At 36.4% G+C, this 27,072-nt stretch overlaps 1 protein-coding gene across 1 annotated transcript in view; it reads left to right on the top strand.

Moving 5' to 3' along the window:
• LOC148952966 (ionotropic receptor coreceptor Ir25a-like) overlaps nucleotides 1–27,072 on the top strand; it is a 124,755-nt gene that overhangs the window by 72,130 nt on the left and 25,553 nt on the right. Inside the window, exons 7-10 of the mRNA XM_089087839.1 lie at nucleotides 552–690; nucleotides 19,834–20,084; nucleotides 21,277–21,476; nucleotides 24,486–24,618. Of these exons, the coding sequence (XP_088943965.1) occupies nucleotides 552–690; nucleotides 19,834–20,084; nucleotides 21,277–21,476; nucleotides 24,486–24,618 (723 nt within the window). The remainder of the gene's footprint in view (nucleotides 1–551; nucleotides 691–19,833; nucleotides 20,085–21,276; nucleotides 21,477–24,485; nucleotides 24,619–27,072) is intronic.

The following is a 27,072-nucleotide window of genomic DNA, read 5'->3' as shown; positions in this document are numbered from 1 at the left end:
GCATAGGTTTTCGGGGAAATACCCGAAAACTCGGGGATAGTGCAAGCCCTGCTTGATTTCTAATCAGGAAAATCGAAATACTAAACCACACGAAAAGGAAAAGCTCCGACTTTGCGGTTGACGCAATAAAGAATTGCCGCAAAATTAATTTAAAGTCGACCGAACGCCGCCGCCGGCGTTACGACACTTCGGCGGTGTTTGACCGGGCCTCTCGTCAGCGGCGTTGGGTCGATCCGCCGGCGCGGTGCCGGCGTCTATATATATATATATATATATATATATATATATATATATATATATATATATATATATATATATATATATATATATATATATATATATATATATATGTACATACATATTTGTTTGTTTAGGATAAATGGTATTTGTTAAAGTTTAGTCATAATTCTCTCCTTTCAATTGAAAAAAAAGCCTTTTTAAAGCATATTATATGAAATGGTAACTGTATATTCCTTTGTCCGCAAGCTATAATATTTTCACGACAAAATATTAACTTTTCTGGCTCAAATATATTCTATATTGGTTTTCAGGAGCATTCTTTGGCTGTTCGACCGCTTTAGCCCATATTCTTACACAAATGATCCTGAAAGATATGTTGATGATGAAGAAAAAAGAGAATTTAATATAAAAGAATCACTCTGGTTTTGCATGACGTCTCTAACGCCTCAGGTATGTTTGATAACATAGTGTATGTGCCCATGTATTGGTAAACATTTGTTTTGTGAATTCATATTTACATCGAGATTGCTCGATGTAAATATCTCGAGTGTCCTTTGTTCTTTTGCATTATTGTTTCTCTGATTGTTTTTCTTTGTGCCGTATTGTGTAATTTCTGCTTTAAAACGAAGTAAATAAATAAATACAGTGTTATAAAACGTGACAGTGGGGTGGAGGAATGGGAATAAAAAAAAACACAAAAAATGTTTTTTTTCTTCCTATGTAAGTACTGCGCTGTTTTGTAGTAGCCACAAAAAAAAAAAAAAATCAAGATAAAACATTTAACAAGTAAAAGCCATGATATTCTGTCCAATTGAACCGAGTTGTATGTTGTCGGAAGTACATAAAAATAAACAATAATTCTTTTATTTTTGTTTTCTATTCTCACGGTTGAAAAAAGTTTGGAAGAGTAGGAAGATAGGTCGTCAAGCTATGTTTAGAATATTAGAACCTACAGTAATGACAGTGGTCAAGCATAGCTCAGAAAAGTGGGTTCTCCGAAAGACAGAGGAGGATTGGTGGGATATTTTCCGAATCGTCAACGGATTGTTTTGGCTACTCGTTCGACTACCTGCACTTCAAACAGTAAACCGTACGAAAAAGGTAGTTCTAGCGTATCTCGCTTTCTAGGGCTATAATGAGAAAAAGGATAAGCTAACTAGTACACGCCATACAGATGAAGGACGGCAGATTGTCAAAAATTGTCATTATCGGCAAACCATCTAGGGCAAAACGAAAGCAGGTCGTCCCCATATTGGTGGTACGGGATCGCAAAGAAGAATTTAAAGGAAATTGGAATTTATTGGGGAGGGCTAAACAGTTTGACTCTAGATAGACTGGGATGGAGGAGGAACGTGCGAAGCTGTGTTGAACTTAGGTGGTTTTTTGCTGTAGTGATGTGTTAGTATTAGTCATTACATTTTGTAAATAATTTCTGAGACCACACTGGCTAATCATGATAAACAAAAAATCGCGAAGAAAGGAAACGAGGACAATTAACAGCCAGTGAAAAAATTGAAAAATTATGCAAATATTTCGGTCAAGACCTCCGCTTGACCGTCCTCAGTGCAGAATAAAACTGATAAAAATATAAAAACCAAACCTTAAAATAAAAACACGAAACTAAAATTGGACGACCCTTTCCTAGTAACGGTGAAAGGGTAACTGAATAAAAAACACAAGTCTAAATGGCATTTTAGAATTTCATTTTGCGTAAAGCACTTTTAAAGGCTGATCGCTTTCCAGTTTGATTGTTATCGGAGACTCTATTCGATTGCACAATATAACTTTGTGGATGTATGTAAAAACGATCAGAATTAATAATTTTGTCATAAATGGGACTTAGAAAAATTTCTCCAGTGTCTCTATTGAGAGCTACCTTTTGGTGAATGTGCTTTTTATTTCAACTGCCTCCCTGAAAACTTGCGTGAGACCTTTAACGGGGGCAACGATAGAGGCCTCGTCAAACAAAATGAAATGGTGTGGATTCTCGTACACATGTTGCGCCAAGGCGGAATCAAAAACCTCAGGCCTTTGGCGTAACCTCATTGCCTTGTCAATTGAGGACTTGTGCTCAGATAACCTCTCCCCCAATTGCTGTTGGGTTCTACCAACATAAAAACAGCCACAAGAACAAGGAATTCTATAAACACCACTACCCAGAATGGGGCTGGTTTTATCTTTGCCGTTGTTAAAAAAGTTATGTGTAATATTTGAATTTTTAAAGGCGACGCTAAGTTTATGTTTTTTAAGGATTCTTTTAAATTTGTCACTCAATTTTGGAATGTAGGGTAGAACAGTGAAAAGTTTCTTATCATCCACCAATGGGACGGTATCTGTTGGGGCTTGTGGACCTGATGCCCTCCCTTCTGCCTTTTTTTCGTCTTCTGTCTATAATGGTCTCAAGTAATTTTATAGGGTAGCCATTGCAAAATAAAATGTCCTTAATATAGTTCAATTCTGAGTATATTTGAGGCTGTGAGCATATTATTATTAATCTTTCAAACAAAGAAATAACAACTCCTCTTTTTATGCAGGGAGAGTGGTTGGAGGAAAAATGCAAATACCTCTCTTTATGCGTAGGCTTTCTATAAATAGAAGATTCAAGGCCAGGAGACTTATTGAAAATTAAAACATCTAGGAAAGGAAGTTTGTGATTATGTTCTAGTTCTAAAGTGAACTGAAGGTTAGAGTCCAAAGTGTTTAGATGAGTTAAGAAGGAGTTAAGTGACTCTCCTCCGTGCTCCCACAGAGAAATAATATCATCGACAAACCTACCCCAGAAACGGTGTTTTATCGGAAAATTTTCCAGAGCAGAGATTTCTATGAATTCCATATAAAAAGTTGCCAAAAATGGTGAAAGACTTGTACCCATGGGTAAACCCCTAATTTGGGTGAAAAATTGATTATTGTATCGGAAATATGAGGAGGAACTATTGCAAAGACGGACGAGACGCATAATAGTTTCTATATCCAGTGTTTTGTAGTCCATTTGATCAATATTATCTTCTAGTTTCCTTTGAAGAGCTAGTTCACATTTTTTAATGTCGCAAGACGTATACATAGAAATGGCATCGAAATTGGCCAAAATTGTATCTTTTTTTATTTCAATGTCTTTTAATTTTTCAACAAGGTGAACTGAGTTTCTTATGTATGAAGTTTGTGTTTGCATAAGGGGGCGAAAAAGTGTTGATAACCATTTCCCCAATCTGGCAGTCGGAGAGCTATAGGAAGCCACAATTGGGCGTACAAGGACTCCATCTTTATGGATTTTTGGGAGCCCGTAAAATTTAGGAGCTGAACAACTTTTAGGGTAAAATAATTTATACATTTCTGGAGTAATAAGTCTTTCAGTTTGCAAAATTCTTAGTTCCTTTCGTACTAAACGGGTGAACTTATCGGTGGGGTCTAAATCTATGGGCTTGTAAGTATGGGTGTCGGATAAAATATCTGTAAATTTTGTATTATATGAAGTTTTATCAAGGATAACAATTTTATTTCCTTTATCAGCCCTGGTGATAATGATGTGTGGGTCTTTTTTTAATTTTTTGAGAGTTTGTGTTTCCTGATTTTTTAACCTTGGGGAATATGGAATGAAATCAAGAATATTCTATGTCCCATTTATGACAAAATTATTAATTCTGATCGTTTTTACATACATCCACAAAGTTATATTGTGCAATCGAATAGAGTCTCCGATAACAATCAAACTGGAAAGCGATCAGCCTTTAAAAGTGCTTTACGCAAAATGAAATTCTAAAATGCCATTTAGACTTGTGTTTTTTATTCAGTTACCCTTTCACCGTTACTAGGAAAGGGTCGTCCAATTTTAGTTTCGTGTTTTTATTTTAAGGTTTGGTTTTTATATTTTTATCAGTTTTATTCTGCACTGAGGACGGTCAAGCGGAGGTCTTGACCGAAATATTTGCATAATTTTTCAATTTTTTCACTGGCTGTTAATTGTCCTCGTTTCCTTTCTTCGCAATTTTTTGTTTATTACATTTTGTTATTTGTTACTTACCATTTTGAGGACATTTTATTGTTATTTAAACAAAGTTTTATGGGCAGTGAAATGGTGTATTAAAATATTCAAAAAATAACATTCATTTCACCCTCGGAAGAAAAGGCAACTTGTTTTACTGTAGCTCGAAAGTGATTAAGATGCATGTCAAATTTACCTTATAGTCGAATTCATTCGAAATCGACAATTACTGACAAAAGCTTTGTCGATCGAATGTTAACCAAAGAAATTATAAAAAAAAATAGTCCTAAACTTATAATGTAGCTAACTGCTGCAGGTTCTTTTTTGTAAGAAATAAAATTTTCACAATTAAAAAAGAACCTTTCAACAGATTTCATGTTCAAAAACAGACCATACTAATTGAAAATTAATTTCAACATGGCGACATAAAGAATTTGGTTAATAAGTGTGGTGAAGTGGAATATGGTTTCAACTGTTTAATTTCCAATTTTTATATTTTTACAAGAATTCTTAGAATTTGCACACTGTCCTTTACATTTCTGTATATTATTATGTTTAAATATTTTTCTGTGCTTGAGTGTATTTATGTGTTTCTTTGTCTTATACAGGTCTTCAAAAGTACATGAATTAAGCTGAGAATTTGTACCAAATGCTATCACAAATGCCCTGGCTTTAGTTTATGCTTTTGGTATTATATGTTGTGTTCAAAATATTAAACTATTAATACTTCACTATGTTTTTGTCATTCAAGTACAAGTCCCGAGCCTTTGTAATATTTTACAGATTCCGGAAAATAGGCATGTGGAGTAATTTATTCTAGCCTAGGGAAAGGGTGGGGATGGTTAGAGATGATAAATGGCGGATTTTGCTTAGAAAAGTTATGCCAGTTGCTCCCTGGTCGCTACTGTCTGTTTATCTTGCTTGAAGTAGAAACATTCAGCACACTTATACCGTCAGATTCTCACCTTAAACTGACCAGTTCTGACTTTTGATGATACCCAAGAAGGTTGGAATGACGAAGTCATGTCCAGAATTTAGATTTGAATTTAAAAAGAAGAAAACATTTAAGAGAGGACAGGGAAGACGTTGATGATAGTATATGCGCTAGAGCAGTGGTTCCCAGCCGATTTTGGGCCATTCTCCACCTAGGCATGTCTGATGCTCCTTCGTGATATTTAGATATTGCTGTTCAAAATGTTTCTTACATTCACCTAAAGGAACTTTAAAAGGCCAGTAGAGATGCCTTATTGAGCCCCACGAGAACACCGTGCTGCCATCTACAATTTAGTTTAATGCTGACGGGACATAATTTATTCAAGGATTATCGATCGAGTCTAATGGGGGTCAAGGTCAATCGATCTGTTGTTGTTGTTGTTTGGCCACTTGTAATGGCATGAGGGGTGATTTACATAATCGATGAGGGAATTATTGATTCACGAGCGTGGGGAATTATGAAACAATATGGGCATAGAGTCATTAGGGAGAACACGTGGTTAATGGGGTCAATGACCTCTTTTTCCAAGGTCGATTTATTTGATGTTTCTATGTGTAATAGCTCCGGGGCGAAGGTTGCACATGCGCATTGAATTCTAACGGGAACAATGTTATTGATCTGGGACTCGAGGGGGAAGTGAATTTCCGAGAAATTGATTGCGTAATCGATTGCGAATGTCATGGTGTCCAGAAATAGTATTTGATGTTGTTGTAAGTGCACGCTCTCAGCGAACGTTATGATCCAGAAATAGTATTTGTTGTTGTTTTGGTCATGTACATGCTCGAGGCGAATGTCATGGTGTCCAGAAACAGTATTTGTTGTTGTTGCTCTCGAGCCAGATGTTACGACTTTCCCGGAAACAGTTAGATCATGTGTTTCCTTCTCAGCCAATCAGCGAGTCGGATACATCCCCCTTCTCAACCAATCAGAGGGCTTGTTACATATTAGCGGTGGTGGGAATATAAGGAACGGGTTTTTTGCTATAGTTTTATTAGTCTGTGAATAGAATTCAAAGGAGTGAGAAGAACAGTTTTGACTATACTCATTTGGATATATATTTGTGTGTGTTGACGATGGCGAGTGGAATGTTTACACTATTAGAAGTTGATAGTGGAGTTGATGATAATAGTACAAGAGCACCAAACATTGCGGTGGAAATCACGAAAGGATCACGGCTTTGTCTGGAATGGGATGTAGTATATACAAGATATGTGATATCCTTGAGCAAATTTAAAATGGAGGATCAATTATGTTTCGCCGCTAAAATTGATATAGCGCATGTGAATAGGATTCAATGTGCTTTAAGTGCATTGGTGAAACATATTGAAGACAATAAACAGTATCGCTAATTGTACATGCTCTGTATTATTGATGTTGTTGTTGTTGTTGTAATTATTCAATAAAATTGTTTCGAAATCGAAAATGTTCTCTTTCTTTTCTGGTTAGGGCTAACGAATCAGGGTCAGTCTAGAGTCAGCAGTCGGAGTGAAAGGATCGAAAAATGAATAAATTTGAGAAAGAGAGAATTAGATCAAATCTAGTGTTTAAGGAAAAACATTTGATTTTGGATGATGATTTTCTCGAGTTATCTCTTCAACGCAGGATATTATCTTGTCGGGGAACACTTGACAATATAATGAGGAGTGATTCTCCCCCATTGGACTATTGTATGAAACTTTTAAAATGTGATTCAAATGCTTATAGTCAATTTATTGATATATTAATTGAAACAAGGCAGAATCATATTGTGGATATACTTTGAAAACATTGCCAATGGATTCAATGTAGATGGCTCCCCCATCATTCGAAGGAGGTAACGTCACAGAGCTACTCCTCTCCCCCCCATTTCCCTCTCATTGAATTTATCGAACGAAGAGGATCAGTTTCGTTTTAGCTGTGAGTGAGTTGACATCGGAAGCCGAAAAATGTTCTATATATGTCTATTGTGCGTGTACACTCTTGGCAGTTGGAATCATTGTGAGAATTATACAATTATTTATGACTATAGTTAAAAGTGTAAATTATGTAATCCTTGTAAATTTCATACAGGCTATGCAGTACAAATTAAAGGATGTAATTCATGTCCTGAGGAGGTGTGTGACTCTCATCCTAGAGGGCACCTGTGCTCCAATTGTCACTATGATAAATGTGATCAGTGGGAGAATACTTACCCCGCTATGATTGGAAAGAACCCTAAACGTGATTTTAGTTTATTTCTACGAGATTGGTATCGTCGTGGATTTAAATTATTCTGGGAAGAGGAATCTAGCCTACGATTCAACTGTTGGGGTAACAAGACAATTTGGTTTCTACGTCATCGCTGTGACGACACCACCTACAATGACTATAAACCAAGTGATTTTTATTTGGCAGTGACCGGATGTGATTCACTATTTGAAAACACTGTTTGTGATATTGCTTCAAATAGACAGATTGAAACTCGTGAATTTCATAATATGAATGTAAATAGTATAATTGACTATACAAAGAGATATGACAAGAGTGAAGTTACATTGTACTGTAGAAAATGTGACCCTGACTTTGCAGTCAATCAAGATCAATATACAGTGAATCCAAATGATTTATCGGCATTAGTGGTTCACGACAGTTGTCTATACATCGAAGATGAAGAAATCTAAAGTGAAGATTTAAAGACATTGTTGTATATATATACATTTTATTAATAAACAAATTCACATACATTTTTTAAGCACTTTACTCTTAGGGCACTGAAATCAATACTATATATGTCTGAGAGGATATTTTCCACCATAAAGTCGTTCAGGCGGGGATTGTCTACATAAATGTTGAGAAACTGCTTGTAAGTATAGCCGCAACATCGGAACACAAAATATAGTAGCGCATGGAAGCCGCGGCTTTTATTCGTTAGATCCTGTACCCTCTTCTTATTTTGAATAATAGTTTTGCCATTGCTCTCTATATAGTTGCTGATGTGGGGTGTGTAGAATGTATAGGGTAGCCAAAGAGGATCAAAGAATTCAATCGTCTTCATTGTTTGAAAGATGCACAGCCAATGACCCGTCAGCACAGTCGATGGACTGCTATTAACAATAATCAAGGTATTGTTGACACTTTGAATTTTTCCAAGAAATTCTGAGGGTAGACAATAGGATTTGTACTGGGACATGTAGGGGTCCATATTAAATACATCGATTATTTGACTGGTGTTCATGGTGCCAAGTCTAATAGAAAACTACCTTCGGGAGTGATTTCACAATAGGTTTCATATTGATTTAGCGAGATTAGTGCAATACTCTCCGCGAATGGGTCGGCAAATGTACACTCTAAACGCACACTCCCCGTACGTACTATACTCATATCCTGTGTACCTGACAAATCCAGTACAATGATACCATGTGTTTTAGCAAACATATCTTCGGTTATACCATTTTCAAATAGTTGCGAATCATGATCTAGGGTTTGCATGGTCAACTTGTACAATGTTCTATAGGATCTATCACAAGATAGATTGTAGAGTGGGATGCCGTTTACTTTGCACACAAGAGATGAAAGTCCAAACATCTCGAATTTATGAGGACATTCAGTCCATGATCCTATTCCAAGAACTATGTTTTTCAATGAAAAGTAAAGAGCTACGACATTAAATCAAAGAGAGCAGAAATAAAGTTGAATAATTGCTTAAATCTGTCTTGGCTTATTCTCGAATTAGCCATGGCTTGATGGCAACATGATTTTAATTCAAAAATGAATCCTGAGGGATCAATCCTGAGAATGGCATTATGATTACGTCATGCAAGGGTCAAAAGCCTCAGCGGTACTTATGTAGAAAGCGGTATGTGCGCGAAAAGTGAAGTTTCGTTAGTGCTAACGAAATAAAACAAGATAGGATGAAAATATAATAGTTCAGAAACAAATTTGGGCTATATATTTGCAGATTAGAGAGGTGGGGGTAAAGCATAGCATATATTAAATATGTAACCTAACCTAACCCAAGCTAGGTACCTTTTAGTCCTCCTAAACCCCAAAAAATCAAAGTTTAATAGGTATACAGTTCCCGGAGTAAGAAACCTTTTGTAATGCCTATCTCCATACAGCGTCTCATATAAGTGCCGGGTAATGCGTATCTGTTTTCGCAATACACTTACCGCTTTCTACATAAGTACCACCTCAGCTTCCAACCATAGCAAGTGAATCGAGGAGGGAAGAGACAAAAAGCCGGGTATGTTTGGCTCTTTTGCTAATTTATAAAGGTAAAATCAAGTGTGTCCATGTGTTTGTTAATGTATACGCTGTAAAATACGCTTAACTAATCGAGCTAGAAACGTGAACATTTCACAGAATTACCGTGGAACCATGGTATTCACTAAATGGCGTCTTTGCTCGAACAATTAATTTTTAGATTTTAGAAGAGTCCCCTTGAGAACCACCAAATCAGGCCTCCAGGTAAAAGGTTTCGATAAAAAGTAATAAGCATAAACTACAGAAACTAAATCTACTAACCAGAGTTGCTACCCATAGTTATTTATCACTATTTCTAGTCGTTTTTCATAATGCCTAAGCAAAATATAACTAAATCAGAACATAAATCAATAGATTATTGAAAAAAGTCACTAAATCAACCAAAAAAAAAGACAATAATACCCGATTAATCGTCAATGACACATGAGCCGTTGGGATGCAAAATCAATTAGCATTTTTGTTGTTGTTGTTTATCAACATTTTTGTGATAAAAAGAAACTTTTCTAAATATGGCAATTAAATATTCCAAAATTTCACAGCCTTTTAGACGATTAAACAACTATTATTTATTTATTTGAGGCTAGCTTTACTCCCTACTGTAGCGCCAAGCAATAAATTGTTGAAAAAAAGGAAGAAAAATAGCAACAACAAACATAACCTTTTTAATGCAAAAATTTTGTTCATTATAACCAAAAAACAGTGTCTTTTTGTCAAGAGACGCATTTCTTAGTTTTTTCCTACCTCAATTAGGGATAGCCTATAGTCTGATAGGAGGTTCAAAACATGGCATCATATTTGCTTAGTACATTTTGCTTCCTTTCTTTTCTTTTTACCTGTTTTTGGAAGATACACATGATGCGAAGGAAGAAATGCCCCATTTACATTTACTGTGTTTGCTTTGAATGCAAAATATACACTAGCCTACTTGTACTTGTTGTGAAAAAGCAAGGCGTTGAGCAATACAAGAAAAGACTTACATAAGAGATCTACGCGCTAAATCGCCCATTTACTCTCATTATCTCAAAAACTCAAGGCATATCAGGAAAACAGCGAGGGATTGCACACTCTCTGTTGGTGTACACAACTTTAAGCCCCTGGTATTGGCGTAAGGCACATTGACATGAATTTATTTAAAAGAGGGCCAAATTAGAAGACTACGCAAAAAGAGCAAATGTCACGTAAAAAAATATTGGGACGTTGTAGGGATGACGTACCTTTTTGCTACTGCCTAATCAGCTTAGCCATAATTTCATTTAAAAGAGAGAAACATTCGGGAAAACTTTTCAGAAGGGAATACCGAATACAAAATAATTTTTGCCTCATTTCGGTGAATTCGTCAACTTTCTTCTATATTCTTTTTTAAGTTTTTTAAGCTAGGCCGTCTAAAGTATAAAGATATTGGTACCCCCATACAATCCACAACATGCTCGAGTACTGAAGTAACGTTAATCCTAATGAAAAATACCAAAATATGATGAAAATGTAATGCTTTAGTTTATATAATAGTATAATTTGGGCTATATATTTGTATATTAGGGGGTGTGGGTAAATTAACCTAACCTAACGTAACCTTACCCCCCCCCCCTGTGCAAATATAGCCTAAATTATGCAAGTCCAATGCATTCTGTCACCCGTCATTTGTCTATGTCGGTATGAAACCGGTTTTCAGAGACCTTACATTAAGCGAACTTCTCGAGTGTGTTCTGGATTGTACGGGAGTACCAAAATATTTCCTTCAGGAAAAATTATAAAGTAATTGAAACTTTAAGTTACGATTTGACACGCTAATGTATACCTAGTAAAGAGTAACACGCATTCCATAGTACTTTGGTCTGGTCATTGCAGGGATTTAAAAGTACTCTGGTCAATTAGATTCTGAAGAATACATATGATGTTCTACTTCTAAGAAAGGGAAAAATAAATGACGTCAAAGTAAGACCTAACGATTGGCCATTCTCTAGTTTCAAAAACTTACACACATATTGGTGTTATTTTTCCATTGAGCCCTTTAAAGGCTCTATATACTGTTTTTGTGCCCCATTGGCTCCGCCAAAAAATGGGAAATAGGGTTACACTAATACGACAGAAGGGGAATAGTTTATTTTCGAACCATTATATCTACCAAAGGTTCAATACCTGAGTTAAACTAAGAGGTTTCAATTTCAGGAAAAAATTACATTTAGACAACATTTGACAATTTACCAAATTTTAAAGTTTTTGCTAGAACCTTTGGTATGCATTTTCATCATATTTTGCTTATTTTCGTTGGAAAACACACTGAAAAGACATATTATTGGACTCACATCAAACATTGCCGGATTTGCATTTGAAGAACCTTCCATTATTTTCTATCTTGTCCTCTATTTCAACATATACTGACTTTCAAAGCTTCTCAAAGCTCTTAAATATACTTACCTAACGGTTATTTATTTACGAAATCGTGCAAACTGTTGATTTAGAACAATAATTACCTTTCTATATATCAATTAACACTCACTAGAATTGTAACTTTTCACTCACGGAGAATGGTTTCAAAACAATACTTCTTACATTGCATAGACTAATTATGTCAAACGAGACATCTTCATTGCAGATTAATTAATTGTTACGTTCGAGTTTGTTTTGGACATAGGAGTGCATCAATGGGAAGTGAGAATTTCTGTTAAACTATCAAAGATTAATCAACTCAGAGATTTCACACTTGTGTAATCAGAAAGAAAAAAGAAGAAAAATTGATAAAAGATATTTTGAAATATGGCCCAAAATCAGAGCTATTACAACTTAAATGACGCGAGGGGGCGTGAAAACTATAGTTTTTAACTTTGATATGTAAGACTAGACAGACAAGTCTATAGGAGTGGGGATGACACCCACCTCAACCCTCGCTCTCGAAATCCACACCACCCCCGTCCCCCAAACTAAAATTTTCCAGAGGAGTCTAAAATCCCCCAGGCCGCCCCCCCTCAAAAATTTATAGGACAGAATTTTCATCTTATTTAAATATTTTCGTTGGAAAACCTGCTTGCCGAAACTATAAAAAAACGGAACTTTAGTAGCTAGTACATATTTTCATCGTATTATAAATATTTTCGTTGGAAAACACATTGAAAAGCCTTATTAAGAGCTATATTTGGAATAACAGGTTAGGATAGGTTAGGTTACCCTCGCTCTTGAAATCCTCCACACCCCCTCACCCAAGCTCAATATATATATATATATAAACTATAAAAAAAAAACGGAACTTTAGTAGCTAGTACATATTTACATCGTATTTTAAATATTTTCGACGGAAAACACACTGAAAAGCCATACTAAGAGCTATATTTGTGAGGTTAGGTTAGGTTAGGTTAGGCTAGGTCTAGGAATAACAGGTTAGGTTAGGTTACCATCGCTCTTGAAACCCCCCCCCCCCACCCTCCTCACCTCAAACTCAAATTTTCCAGAGGATTTTAAAATCCTCCACTGAAAAGCCATATTAAGAGCTATATTCGTGAGGTTAGGTTAGGTTAGAATAGATTAGGTTAGGCTAGGTCTAGGAATAGCAGGTTAGGTTAGGCTAGGTTCGGTTAAGTGGCCGATCCCCACCCCCGGGGCCACAGGCCGAAGGCGGCACAGTCGGGGTATCCCCCCCCCCAGGATAGGTTAGGTTAAGTGGTCTTAACCTAACCCAGGTTAGGTTACCTAACCTAACTATGGGTTAGCAGGTTAGGTTAGGTTAGGTTCGGTTAAGTGGCCGGCCACTTAACCTAACCTAACCTAACCTGCTAACCCATAGTTGACCAGAGTACTTTTAAATCCCTGCAATGACCAGACCAAAGTAATATGGAATGCGTGTTACTCTTTACTAGGTATACATTGGCGTGTCAAATCGTAACTTAAAGTTTCAATTACTTTATAATTTTTCCTGAAGGAAATATTTTGGTACTCCCGTACAATCCAGAACACACTCGAGAAGTTCGCTTAATGTAAGGTCTCTGAAAACCGGTTTCATACCGACATAGACAAATGACGGATGACAGAATGCATTGGACCTGCATAATTTAGGATATATGTTTGCACAGGGGGGGGGGGGTACGGTGGCGGTAGGTTAGGTTACTTTACCCCCACCCCACTATAGCCCAAATTATACTATTATATAAACTAAAGCATTACATTTTCATCATATTTTGGTATTTTTCATTAGGATTAACGTTACTTCAGTACTCGAGCATGTTGTGGATTGTATGGGGGTACCAATATCTTTATACTTTAGACGGCCTAGCTTAAAAAACTTAAAAAAGAATATAGAAGAAAGTTGACGAAGTCACCGAAATGAGGCAAAAATTATTTTGTATTCGATATTCCCTTCTGAAAAGTTCTCCTGAATGTTTCTCTCTTCTAAATGAAATTATGGCTAAGCTGATTAGGCAGTAGCAAAAAGGTACGTCATCCCTACAACGTCCCGATATTTTTTTACGTGACATTTGCTCTTTTTGCGTAGTCCTCTAATTTGGCCCTCTTTTAAATAAATTCATGTCAATGTGCCTTACGCCAATACCAGGGGCTTAAAGTTGTGTACACCAACAGATAGTGTGCAATCCCTCGCTGTTTTCCTGGTATGCCTTGAGTTTTTGAGATAATGAGAGTAAATGGGCGATTTAGCGCGTAGATCTCTTATGTAAGTCTTTTCTTGTATTGCTCAACGTCTTGCTTTTTCACAACAAGTACAAGTAGGCTAGTGTATATTTTGCCTTCAAAGCAAACACAGTAAGTGTAAATGGGGCATTTCTTCCTTCGCATCATGTGTATCTTCCAAAAACAGGTAAAAAGAAAAGAAAGGAAGCAAAATGTACTAAGCAAATATGATGCCATGTTTTGAACCTCCTATCAGACTATAGACTATCCCTAATTGAGGTAGGAAAAAACTAAGAGCTGCGTCTCTTGACAAAAAGACACTGTTTTTTGGTAATAATGAACAAAATTTTTGCGTTAAAAAGGTTATGTTTGTTGTTGCTATTTTTCTTCCTTTTTTTCAACAATTTATTGCTTGGCGCTACAGTAGGGAGTAAAGCTAGCCTCAAATAAATAAATAATAGTTGTTTAATCGTCTAAAAGGCTGTGACATTTTGGAATATTTAATTGCCATCTTTAGAAAAGTTTCTTGTTATCACAAAAATGTTGATAAACAACAACAACAAAAATGCTAATTGATTTTGCATCCCAACGGCTCATGTGTCAATGACGATTAATCGGGTATTATTCTCTTTTTTTTTTTGGTTGATTTAGTGACTTTTTTCAATAATCTATTGATTTATGTTCTGATTTAGTGATATTTTGCTTAGGAATTATGAAAAACGACTAGAAATAGTGATAAATAACTATGGGTAGCAACTCTGGTTAGTAGATTTAGTTTCTGTAGTTTATGCTTATTACTTTTTATCGAAACCTTTTACCTGGAGGCCTGATTTGGTGGTTCTCAAGGGGACTCTTCTAAAATCTAAAAATTAATTGTTCGAGCAAAGACGCCATTTAGTGAATACCATGGTTCCACGGTAATTCTGTGAAATGTTCACGTTTCTAGCTCGATTAGTTAAGCGTATTTTACAGCGTATACATTAACAAACACATGGACACACTTGATTTTACATTTATAAATTAGCAAAAGAGCCAAACATACCCGGATTTTTGTCTCTTCCCTCCTCGATTCACTTGCTATGGTTGGAAGCTGAGGTGGTACTTATGTAGAAAGCGGTAAGTGTATTGCGAAAACAGATACGCATTACCCGGCACTTATATGAGACGCTGTATGGAGATAGGCATTACAAAAGGTTTCTTACTCCGGGAACTGTATACCTATTAATCTTTGATTTTTTGGGGTTTAGGAGGACTAAAAGGTACCTAGCTTGGGTTAGGTTAGGTTACATATTTAATATATGCTATGCTTTACCCCCACCTCCCTAATCTGCAAATATATAGCCCAAATTTGTTTCTGAACCATTATATTTTCATCCTATCTTGTTTTATTTCGTTAGCACTAACGAAACTTCACTTTTCGCGCACATACCGCTTTCTACATAAGTACCGCTGAGGCTTTTGACCCTTGCATGACGTAATCATGATGCCATTCTCAGGATTGATCCCTCAGGATTCATTTTTGAATTAAAATCATGTTGCCATCAAGCCATGGCTAATTCAAGAATAAGCCAAGACAGATTTAAGCAATTATTCAACTTTATTTCTGCTCTCTTTGATTTAATGTCGTAGCTCTTTACTTTTCATTGAAAAACATAGTTCTTGGAATAGGATCATGGACTGAATGTCCACATAAATTCGAGATGTTTTGACTTTCATCTCTTGTATGCAAAGTAAACGGCATCCCGCTCTACAATATATCTTGTGATAGATCCTATAGAACGTTGTATGAGCTGACCATGCACACCCTAGATCATGATTCACAACTATTTGAAAATGGTATAACTGGAGATATGTTTGCTAAAACACATGGTATCATTGTACTGGATTTGTCTGGTACGCAGGATATGAGTATAGTACGTACGGGGAGTGTGCGTTTAGAGTGCACATTTGCCGACCCATTGGCTGAGAGTATTGCACTAATCTCACTAAATCAATATGAAACCTATTGGGAGATAACTCACCAAGGCAGTGTTCTACTAGACTTGGCGCCATTAACACAAGTCAAATAATCAATGTATTTAATATGGACTCCTACATGTCCCATTACAAATCCTATTATCAACCCTCAGACTTTGTCGGAAAAATTCAACGCGTCAATAATACCTTGATTATTGTTAATAGCAGTACGTCGACTGTGCTGACGGGTTATTGGCTGTGCCTCTATCAAACATTGAAGACGATTGAATTTTTTTACACTCTTTGTCGGCCCAACAATTTCTACACACCTCACATCAGCAACTATAGAGATAGCAGTGACAAAACTGTCATTCAAAATAAGAACAGGGTACAAGATCTAACAATTAAAACCTGCGGCTTCCATGCGCTATTATATTTTGTGTTCCGATGTCGCGGCTATACTTACGAGCAGTTTCTCCACATTTATGTAGACAATCCCCGTCTGAACGACTTTCTAGTGGAAAATATCCTCTCAGACATATATAGTATTGATTTCAGTGTCCTAAGAGTAAAGTTCTTAAAAAATGTATGTGAATTTGCTTATTAATAAAATGTATATATACAACAATGTCTTTAAATCTTCACTTTTAGATTTCTTCATCTTCGATGTATAGGCAATTATCGTGAACCACTAATGCCGATAAATCATTTGGATTCACTGTATATTGATCTTGATTGACTGCAAAGTCAGGGTCATATTTTCTACAGTACAATGTAACTTCACTCTTGTCATATCTCTTTGTATAGTCAATTATACTATTTACATTCATATTATGAAATTCACGAGTTTCAATCTGTCTATTTGAAGCAATATCACAAACAGTGTTTTCAAATGGTGAATCACATTCGGTCACAGCCAAATAAAAATCACTTGGTTTATAGTCATAGTAGGTGTTGTCATCACATCGATGACGTAGAAACCAAATTGTCTTGTTACCCCAAAAGTTGAATCGTAGACCAGATTCCTCTTCCCAGAATAATTTAAATCCACGACGATACCAATCTCGTAGAAATAAACTAAAATCACGTTTGGGATTCTTTCCAATCATAGCGGGGTAAGTATTCTCCCACTGATCACATTTATCATAGTGACAATTGGAGCACAGGTGCCCTCTAGGATGAGAGTCACACACCTCCTCAAGACATGAATTACATCCTTTAATTTGTACTGCATAGCCTCTATGTAATTTACAAGGATTACATAATTTACACTTTTCACTATAGTCATCAATAATTGTACAATTCTCACAATGATTCCAACTGCCAAGAGTGTACACGCACAATAGACATATATAGAACATTTTTCGGCTTCCGATGTCAACTCACTCACAGCTAAAATGAAACTGATTCTCTTCGTTCGATAAATTCAACGAGAGGGAAATGGGGGAGAGAGGAGTAGCTCTGTGACGATACCTCTTTCGAATGATGGGGGGAGCCATCTACATTGAATCCATTGGCAATGTTTTCAAAGTATATCCACAATATGATTCTGCTTTGTTTCAATTAATATATCAATAAATTGAGTATAAGCATTTGAATCACATTTTAAAAGTTTCATACAATAGTCCAATGGGGGAGAATCACTCCTCATTATATCGTCAAGTGTCCCCCGACAAGTTAATATCCTGCGTTGAAGAGATAACTCAAGAAAATCATCATCCAAAATCAAATGTTTTTCCTTAAACACTAGATTTGATCTAATTCTCTCTTTCTCAAATTTATTCATTCTTCAATCCCTTCACTCCGACTGTTGACTCTAGACTGACCCTGATTCGTCAGCTCTAACCAGAAAAGAAAGGGAACATTTTCGATTTCGAAACAATTTTATTGAATAATTACAACAACAACAACAACATCAATAATACAGAGCATGTACAATTAGCGATACTGTTTATTGTCTTCAATATGTTTCACCAATGCACTTAAAGCACATTGAATCCTATTCGCATGCGCTATATCAATTTTAGCGGCGAAACATAATTGATCCTCCATTTTAAATTTGCTCAAGGATATCACATATCTTGCATATACTGCATCCCATTCCAGACAAAGCCGTGATCCTTTCGTGATTTCCACCGCAATGTTTGGTGCTCTTGTACTATTATCATCAACTCCACTATCAACTTCTAATAGGGTAAACATTCCACTCGTCATCGTCAACACACACAAATATATATCCAAATGAGTAAAGTCAAAACTGTTCTCACTCCTTTGAATTCTATTCACAGACTAATAAAACTATAGCAAAAAACCTGTTCCTTATATTCCCACCGCCGCTAATATGTAAACAGCCCTCTGATTGGCTGAGAAGGAGGATGTATCCGACTCGCTGATTGGCTGAGAAGGAAACACGTGATCTAACTGTTTCCGGGAAAGTCATAACATTTGGATCGAGAGCAACAACAACAAATACTATTTCTGGACACCATGACATTCGCCTCGAGCATGTACATGACCAAAACAACAACAAATACTATTTCTGAATCATAACATTCGCTGAGAGCGTGCACTTACAGCAACAAGAAATACTATTTCTGGACACCATGACATTCGCGATCGATTACGCAATCAATTTCTCGGAAATTCACTTCCCCCTCGAGTCCTAGATCAATAACATTGTTCCCGTTAGAATTCAATGCACATGTGCAACCTTCGCTCCGGAGTTATTACACATAGAAACATCAAATAAATCGACCTTGGAAAAAGAGGTCATTGACCCCATTAACCACGTGTTCTCCCTAATGACTCTATGCCCATATTGTTTCATAATTCCCCACGCTCGTGAATCAATAATTCCCTCATCGATTATGTAAATCACCCCTCATGCCATTACAAGTGGCCAAACAACAACAACAACAGATCGATTGACCTTGACCCCCATTAGACTCGATCGATAATCCTTGAATAAATTATGTCCCGTCAGCATTAAACTAAATTGTAGATGGCAGCACGGTGTTCTCGTGGGGCTCAATAAGGCATCTCTACTAAGGCCATTAACCTGGCATCTTTTATGGGTCGGCCTCTAGGCTTATATTATACTAATGAAAAAAATTTATGTATACAATACCTTTTACACAATGTATAGCGTCTCTGCAATATTATTATGTATCTTTTTTGCTCTTTAAATGCATTTGAATGTGACACCATTCATATAAAGAATTTTCTTTCAAAATTATTGCCCTAAAGTATAGTCAGATTAAGGGTGCACGTACTGCCCATGGCCCACCAAAATATTGTCATGTCCCACCGGCGGGGCATGCGCCCCACGATGGGAACCACGGCGCTAGAGTGCTAGATTTCCAACATTAAAGCGTCAAATGAAATGTAATTAAAATTCAATACCTTTGAATTATGGTCACCAGTGGAGAGTATTTGTGATACTAGAAGGAAAGATTGAACAAAATAGGATGATCATAGAGTTTTAATCAACGATAAACGTTTAACAATATGCGCAGCCAAAAGGCGCAAATTTGAGAGGGATAGTGGCTAGTCTGGCAAGTCACACTTCCAAAACTCTGTACCAGCCGCCGTTCAATTTAATTTGGATTCTTGTTGTCTTTTTTTCCCGATTTAAATAAACCTTAAATCATATTATTTCGGGACGATTAGCGCGGTCTAAGTGGACTTATAAGGCTCAATGGTGCATATCAGTTTGTTTGTCATCTTTAAGGGTACACAGAGGGGAGGGAACGTGACTATTTTATGGGGTAAACATTAACCTACCTTAAACCTGAATCCTCTGTTTTTATATGTGTTTTCTCTTCCACAGGGCGGTGGTGAAGCTCCTAAGCACCTAAGTGGACGCCTTGTTTCGGCCACATGGTGGTTATTCGCTTTTATCATAGTATCTTCTTATACTGCCAATTTGGCTGCCTTTTTGACTGTTTCTCGATTAGAAACTCCAGTGAAATCGCTAGATGACCTTGTGACCCAGTACAAAATCAAATATGCTCCACTTGAAGGATCATCTGCAATGGAATACTTTGAAAGAATGGCCGGAATAGAAAATAGATTTTATGAGTAAGATTTTTGTCTGCCTTATTGAATAGTACGCTATATCGGCTATTGAAAATCAAAACACATTCTCTACAAAACAAACCTCGAGTAACATGTGGCATATCCAACTAATCCCTCTGATCTATTAATTGTTGAACCTGCAGAAGTGACAAATCTTCTCTTTGATTTGCTATTCTAGTTTAATAATTTCTAACTTAATCTAGTGATTTCTAACTTCAACCTATTTTTTTTTCCAGGATTGTCCTTTGGATATGGATGGTCACTATCTGAGTGTATTCGGTAAACCTAATAATTGTGTGCGTGTTCCGATTTAAACGCTGAAGCTGTTAAAATATAGTTTCAGACTGTTTAATCGTAGATGTAAAAGTTGTAACTCAAGAGAGAGATAATTTCCGGATAAAATTGGCGGTTTCCTTGATATCCAGCATTATCAAGATGATGCCCAAGCAATGCCCTTCCCGCTTCTGCAAAATAAGACCAAGGCTTACTGATGATCAGTGTTTGTGATTGGTTTAAAGGGAATTGAAAAATGCGAATGGCCTGAATTTGATAGTAAAAGCCTATATCAACACTAGCTTGTTCCCAAATACGCAGTGGTGTCAAGCGGAGGAAAAAGGAGTTAGGGGAACATATAGGCTACGCCCTATATTTTAGTCCCGCCTTAAAATTTGAAAAAGTGTTTTTTGGATGTATTTTCGTTAAAAATTGTTGTTTTTATTTTAACTGAAAGTCTGACGAATCTGCCCCCCCCCCACCCTAGACTCTGAAACATACATTAACCCCCCCCCCTCTCTTTCCACTATATTTTTGTGAATTAACACCATTGCAAGCACAATTCATTAATACTATGTCTTTGTGTCCCTTGATATGTTCAGTATATAGTTAGGATAAATTGGTTTCAATTGTGTACACTGATTGCCCAATCATGGAAATTACACTTTTGAAGGTTCAAAATAGCTCAAATCACCAAATTATGTACGGTGTAAACTATTGGTGGCCCCTGCCCGTTGATAATTGTGTTGTATCCGTTGATAATTGTATTATAATTAAAAAGTCTGACTGTGGTAGTATTACTTTTGGGGCACACGGTGTACTGAAAATTTGACTTCCATGATTTTATTTCCTAAACTCAAAAGGTTTATATACGTTCAAAATTAGGTTGAAATGTACTTGCACTTCCTTAATTTTATTTTAGGATATGGAAAAATTTGAGTTTTGACGATAGTATGCCAGAGACTGAAAGGTCTGAGCTAGCTGTTTGGGATTACCCTGTCAGCGACAAATATACAAAAATGTGGCATACAATACAAAAAAATCAAATGCCAATTAACATTAGCGAAGCTGTGGATCGCGTTCGAGATATGACTCCTGATGGCCATGGATTTGCCTTCTTAGGTGAGTTAATGCTTTACAACGAAAATGCCATTGGCAATAAATCCGAGACAACACTCTAGCTTTGTCTATAGTAAAGAGCCATAAGGCTTCAATGTATTATTATTTATTATTATTACTATTTTTTCCTAGGGTCACCTCATATGAAAGGGCTGGTCGTACAAACTTTGAAGGGGCTCATTCTATTGGAAATTTAAAGTTCTAGTTCCCCTATAATGTAAAAAATAATTAAATTGCAAATATTTTCTTTTATGCTTACAATATTAAAAAAAAAACTAAAACAAAAATTATAGTGAAATATAACCTTAAATTGCTGAGATTCCATGAATTAATATCATTATCAAACAGTTCTTGGTAACGAACTGTAAGTAAGGAGCGACCCGGATTAATAGCAGCCGATACTCTTAAAAACAGAATTTTGATACGAATAGATACATCAAAAGAATTGGATGTTTACGTTGATTTTAAATACATAAGTTTCATCAAGTTTAGTCCCACCCATCAAAAGTTAAAAGCCTGAGAAAATTTGCCTTATTTTCGAAAAAAGGGGGAAACGCCCCCTAAAAGTCATAGAATCTTAATGAAAATCACACCGTCAAATTCAGAATATCAGAGAACCCTAATGCAGAGGCTTCAAGCCTCTATCTGCAAAAATGTTGAATTTTGTAATTTTTGCCAGAATAAAGATCACGGACACGTGTTTATTTGTTTCTTTGTTTTTTTTCCAGGGGTGATCGTATCGATCCAGTGGTCCTAAAATATTGCGAGAGGGCTTATTCGAACGGAAATTAAAAGTTCTAGTGTCCTTTTTAAGTGACCAGAAGAATTGGAGGGCAACTAGGCCCCCTCCCACGCTCATTATTTCCCAGAGTTACCGGATCAAAATTTTGAGATAGCAATTTTGTTCAGCATAGTCGAAATATCTCATAAATCTGTCTTTGAGGACGACTTAATTCCCCAGAGTTCCAAGGAGAAGGACTGCAAGTTATGAACTTTGCCCATTGTTTACAAGTAGTATTGGTTATTGGTCAGTATACAGACATTTTCAGGGGGAATTTTTTCTGGTGGGGGGCGGGGGTTCTGGGGGAATAGGTTACATGGGAGGATATTTCCATGGAGGAATTTTCTATGGGGGAAGATAATTTCCATGGATATTTCAGCATTATTCAAAAAACGATCAGAAATTAAATTTTAAAAAACGAGTTTTTTCAACTGAAAGTAAGGAGCAACATTAAAACTTAAAACGAACAGAAATTATTAAGTATATGAGGGCTCTTATCCCTTCCTCAATGCATCCCTCTTTACACTAAAGTATTTTTAACAATTTCAAAAGGGTCATTTATTCTAATTAAACGGCCTTTGTCATTCAGGGGTCATTCTTAAAGAATTGGAACAAAATTCCACCTTTATCGTAATAATCGAGGTATTGACGAGGGGGAACCCCCTCATAATACATATATGAGGAAGTTCACCCCCTCGTCAATACCTCGCTCTTTACGCTAAAGTTCAAATTTTGTAAAATAATGGCCGACATAAGCAATAATTTGTTTGTGTTATTTTCCAGCCAATATTAGCATTTAATGTTACCTTAAGCAGTTTCATAACTATGATTTTTATGTGATAATAAACCAAAGATATTGTATATCTTCGGCTTGTGGTTGTTATTAAAAAAAAAAAAGAAGTTTTTTTTAAAGTGAAAGTAAGGAATAACATCAAAACTTAAACGAGCATAAATTATTACGCATATCTTTTAAAGATATTTTCTTTCATTCATTTCATTCATTTGAGAACTGCTCAACTTTTGACTCTCATTTTCCTAAAAATAGTTTCGACCTCTTGGTCGTTTTGTTATTATGCCTTGCAAAATGAGTTCCGGAAATATCACTAATTTTAAGTTACGTGGGACAATCTTAATTTCGTTTTAGTTATTCAAATACGGTGAGCCAAATTTGAAACCTGGAATAATTCAAAAACCTTCAGAAATTAAATAAAAAAACAAGTTTTTTTTTAACTGTAAGTAAGGAGTGACATTAAAACTTAAAACGAATAGAAATCATACCATATATGAAAGAGGATGTCCTCTCCTCAACGCCCCGCTCTTTACGCTAACGTTTTTTATTGTTTTATAAAACAGAGATGTGAGAAATAGTCCAACTTTATCGTAAAGAGCGGAGCGTCGAGGAAGGGATATCCACTTTCATATATGGAATGATTTCTATTCGTTTTTAGTTTTAATGTCGCTCCTTACTTACAGTTAAAAAGACTTGCTTTTTTTATTCAATATATTAAATATTCAAATTGTTTTCATTACTTCCTTCTAATCCTTTTGATTATCATATTTTTTTTTTTTTTTTTTCGATGTTCTGAAAAACTAAACCACACTATTTAAAATACATAAAGTTTTCAATAAAACGCACATAACGCGATAGAGTCTAGACTTTTAAGGTTAGGGATGGGGGATGTGGGCAGTAACCAAACTCCATTTGTAACATTTTTTGTTCATTCTAAGTTTAACTTGAGTAATCAATTTATTGTTTATTCATTTTAAGATTTATTGATTCTTCTATACTAGTACCTGTTTTTTTTTATGTTTGATGGGGTCTTTTATTTTAATTTATGTTTTGTTTTTTTTTGGTTTCATTTGTTCTTTAATAGTAATTTATGGTCGTTTCGAGTTTGAGATTTTTTTTTCTGCTGGTCTTAGGCTTAATCTTTTTTTTTTTTTTTTTTTTTTTTTTTTTTTTTTTTTTTTTTTCTTGGAAAAACTTCTTTTACAGAAAATTTTCAAAAGTAATAATGTACAAGAAATCCAAAAAGGGGCAAATGATCGAACCATGATCAATTTTTGGGATATTGTCACTAATTTTCATGTCTACTGTATACTTTTCATGAAATGTCACTTATTCTCGCCTTTTTTTAATTGCTAAATAGATTACGACAATTAAAGCTAAGTGTTTTAAGGAAAAGTTTAAATTTTGGATCCATATTTGAAGCTCAATCTTTTTATTGTAGGTGATGCTACCGATATCCGCTATTTGGTTATGAAGAACTGTGACTTAGTGATGGTTGGTGAAGAATTCAGTAGAAGACCTTATGCTCTTGCCGTCCAGGATGGCTCACCCTTGAAAGACCAATTAAATGAGGCGTAAAAATCCTGTTAAAATACTACGTATAAATGATCTTACTGAGAGAGAGGGGGAGAGAGTTGGCAAAGAAGGAGGATATAAGAGAGTTAGGTTGAGAATACCCGAAACATGCAAAAACCTGGTCGGAAAATTTATTAATCTATCAAACTTCAATAAAAAGTCGCAAGATTTTAACTCAAAAGAACCAGCAAAAAATTAATAAAGATACACATCTTAGAATTAATCGAGAGTTTAAGAAACCATTCGGTTGTGTTTTTGGTAACTGCAGACAAAACGCAAGAAAATATGGGTACTTATAAAAGCTTGAGAGAGAGATTTTGAAGAAGTTAGACTCAAAAGATGGTTGAAATATGTATGGTTACTGCCTGAAGTAAAATATAGCAATAGTCACAAAAACACTAGTATGACAAAATCGTAGCTGGAATAACTTATGGTATGTTATGGCTTTCATAAGGCAAAGCAATGAAAGGAAAAAATCCTATGGAAATATGAGGATGTGGAACTTTCTACTCTAGTCTAGTCGCTTAGTTAAAGGTTCGTGCAAATTTGGAAAAAAGTTTGAAAGTTGGTACACTGGGGCAGTTTAATGTACTCTTTCGAATGAAACTGAGACACATGTTATCTGACCACCTTAAAAGGGGAAAACAGGGGGTAAAAGTCACCCAAAAAGGGGAAAAGCAAAAAAATCCTTTTTCCCTATTTTAGCTTAATACTCGGTATGTATACTCAGTATTAGACATAAATTGAAGCAAAGTGATGGAAAAGGTGCTCGGAGTGTCCCACCATCAAATGGTGGGGTGGGGGTGAAATTCACCTAACAGGGGGGAAACGGGAAATATATGCGTTTGCCTGTTTCAAATTAGTATTCGGTTTGTTTATTCAATCTTATATAGTCACTTATTTAATGCCATGGTGAAATTGAAGAGGGTGTCCTGGGAGGGGGGAAACAGGGGTAAATGTTTTCCCCGGAGGAAATGCTAAAGAAGGGAAATTTTTGATCTGCTGTCTCTAAGTTTGTTCTCGCCATTTCAGTAGGCGTTCTCAAAATCGAGTGGTATAGTATCACATCCTAAATCCTGGATAGGGTAAACTGGGGGGGGGGCAGGGAAAATGCCATCAAATGCACTACTATAACTTTTGTTTAAAGATATGACTTTAATCACCTAAGGAAGAAATAAAAAGAAGTAAAAATAAGAAAAAAAAGAAAAGTGGTACGCATAGTGTGCCCTGGTTCAGCAGCCTAATCGTTGCTGGTGTCAGATCTGTAGCAGACTCCATTACAGGCACATAAATCAGTGCACTGTAGTGAAGCCTTCATGCACTTGCATAGGGGTTTGCAGGCTTTCTTGCAGCCACATTTGACCAGTTCTTTGCACGCCTTGGAAGCCTCGGGTAGCGTAGTCCAAACAGGATGCCACTCATCATTCACGAGCTTCCATCCAAATTCAGAGGGGGAAGGAGGATTCTTAATGGGGTCGGCTGCTCCTCCCCAAGTTAAGCCAGCCTGAAAGTGTGCACGTCTGGTGTGCTGAAGAAAGGCATCGGATGTTAGTTGGATGCGGTCAATCTGTCTTCCCTTGGCAAAAAGCACTTTTCTCGCTTCGTCAACGCCCTTGACTTCGCTTGTTCGCTCATAGCATAAAACTACAAATCTCTCCAATAGCTTATGCGTTCGCGGTCTCGTAGCAGTCGACGCAGACGAACATCCACGGCAGAATCTTTCGCAGAGCATCGATATAAAGCATAAAATATGCCTGGCGGATGGATCGTACGAACATCAACAAAATCAGTTCAATATCAATTACAGTTGACCATTAATTAAACTGGGCGCTAAATTCTTATCCTGATTCACGCCATTCATCGAATTATAGCACCTCATTGTGTCTCTCTTCATTCTCAGCAGCATACTCATCATATGCTCGGCACCTAAGGATATGAAGGACTGAAGCAGTTACTTGGTGAGCGTAACGGGACCTAGTTACATGCGACCCTTTAAGAATGGCATCTGCCCTTCCCGTTGTTTTGACATTAGCTTGGGCGAGAAGCTCGTCCCATTCAGATCATTTCATCCAGTCTCCTAGCTTTTCCAGTCTTCTAGCTCAGAATATTCATTTCTATGTGCAGGCCACCAAAAACGGCGATAAACGGATCTTCCGGATTTATTTCTGAAAAGTTCCACTGCATCAGTTTAGTCAGAGCATAGAGCAGCTGATCAGCTGTCAAAACTGGAGTCTGAACTTGGTCCAGATACGTGACAACTGTCTTAACCAAATTCATTGTGTGAAGCATTATTGCTACTGAAGGCGCTTGATCATTAAAAATAGGTAACAGTGCAGTCGTGCTTTTCGGCTTGTCCACCGTTGGTTGCCTATTGGAGTAGAATGTACCCCACGAGACCGGCATCGAAGCACTTCCGTTTTGTTTCTTCGCTACTTCTTCAACATGATTCAACC

The sequence above is a fragment of the Artemia sp. Qi Xiang Cuo genome, chromosome 4, assembly GCF_049724085.1.
Source record: "Artemia sp. Qi Xiang Cuo chromosome 4, ASM4972408v1, whole genome shotgun sequence".
Lineage (NCBI taxonomy): Eukaryota > Metazoa > Arthropoda > Branchiopoda > Anostraca > Artemiidae > Artemia > Artemia sp. Qi Xiang Cuo.
This window is presented reverse-complemented; position numbering and strand designations above follow the sequence as displayed.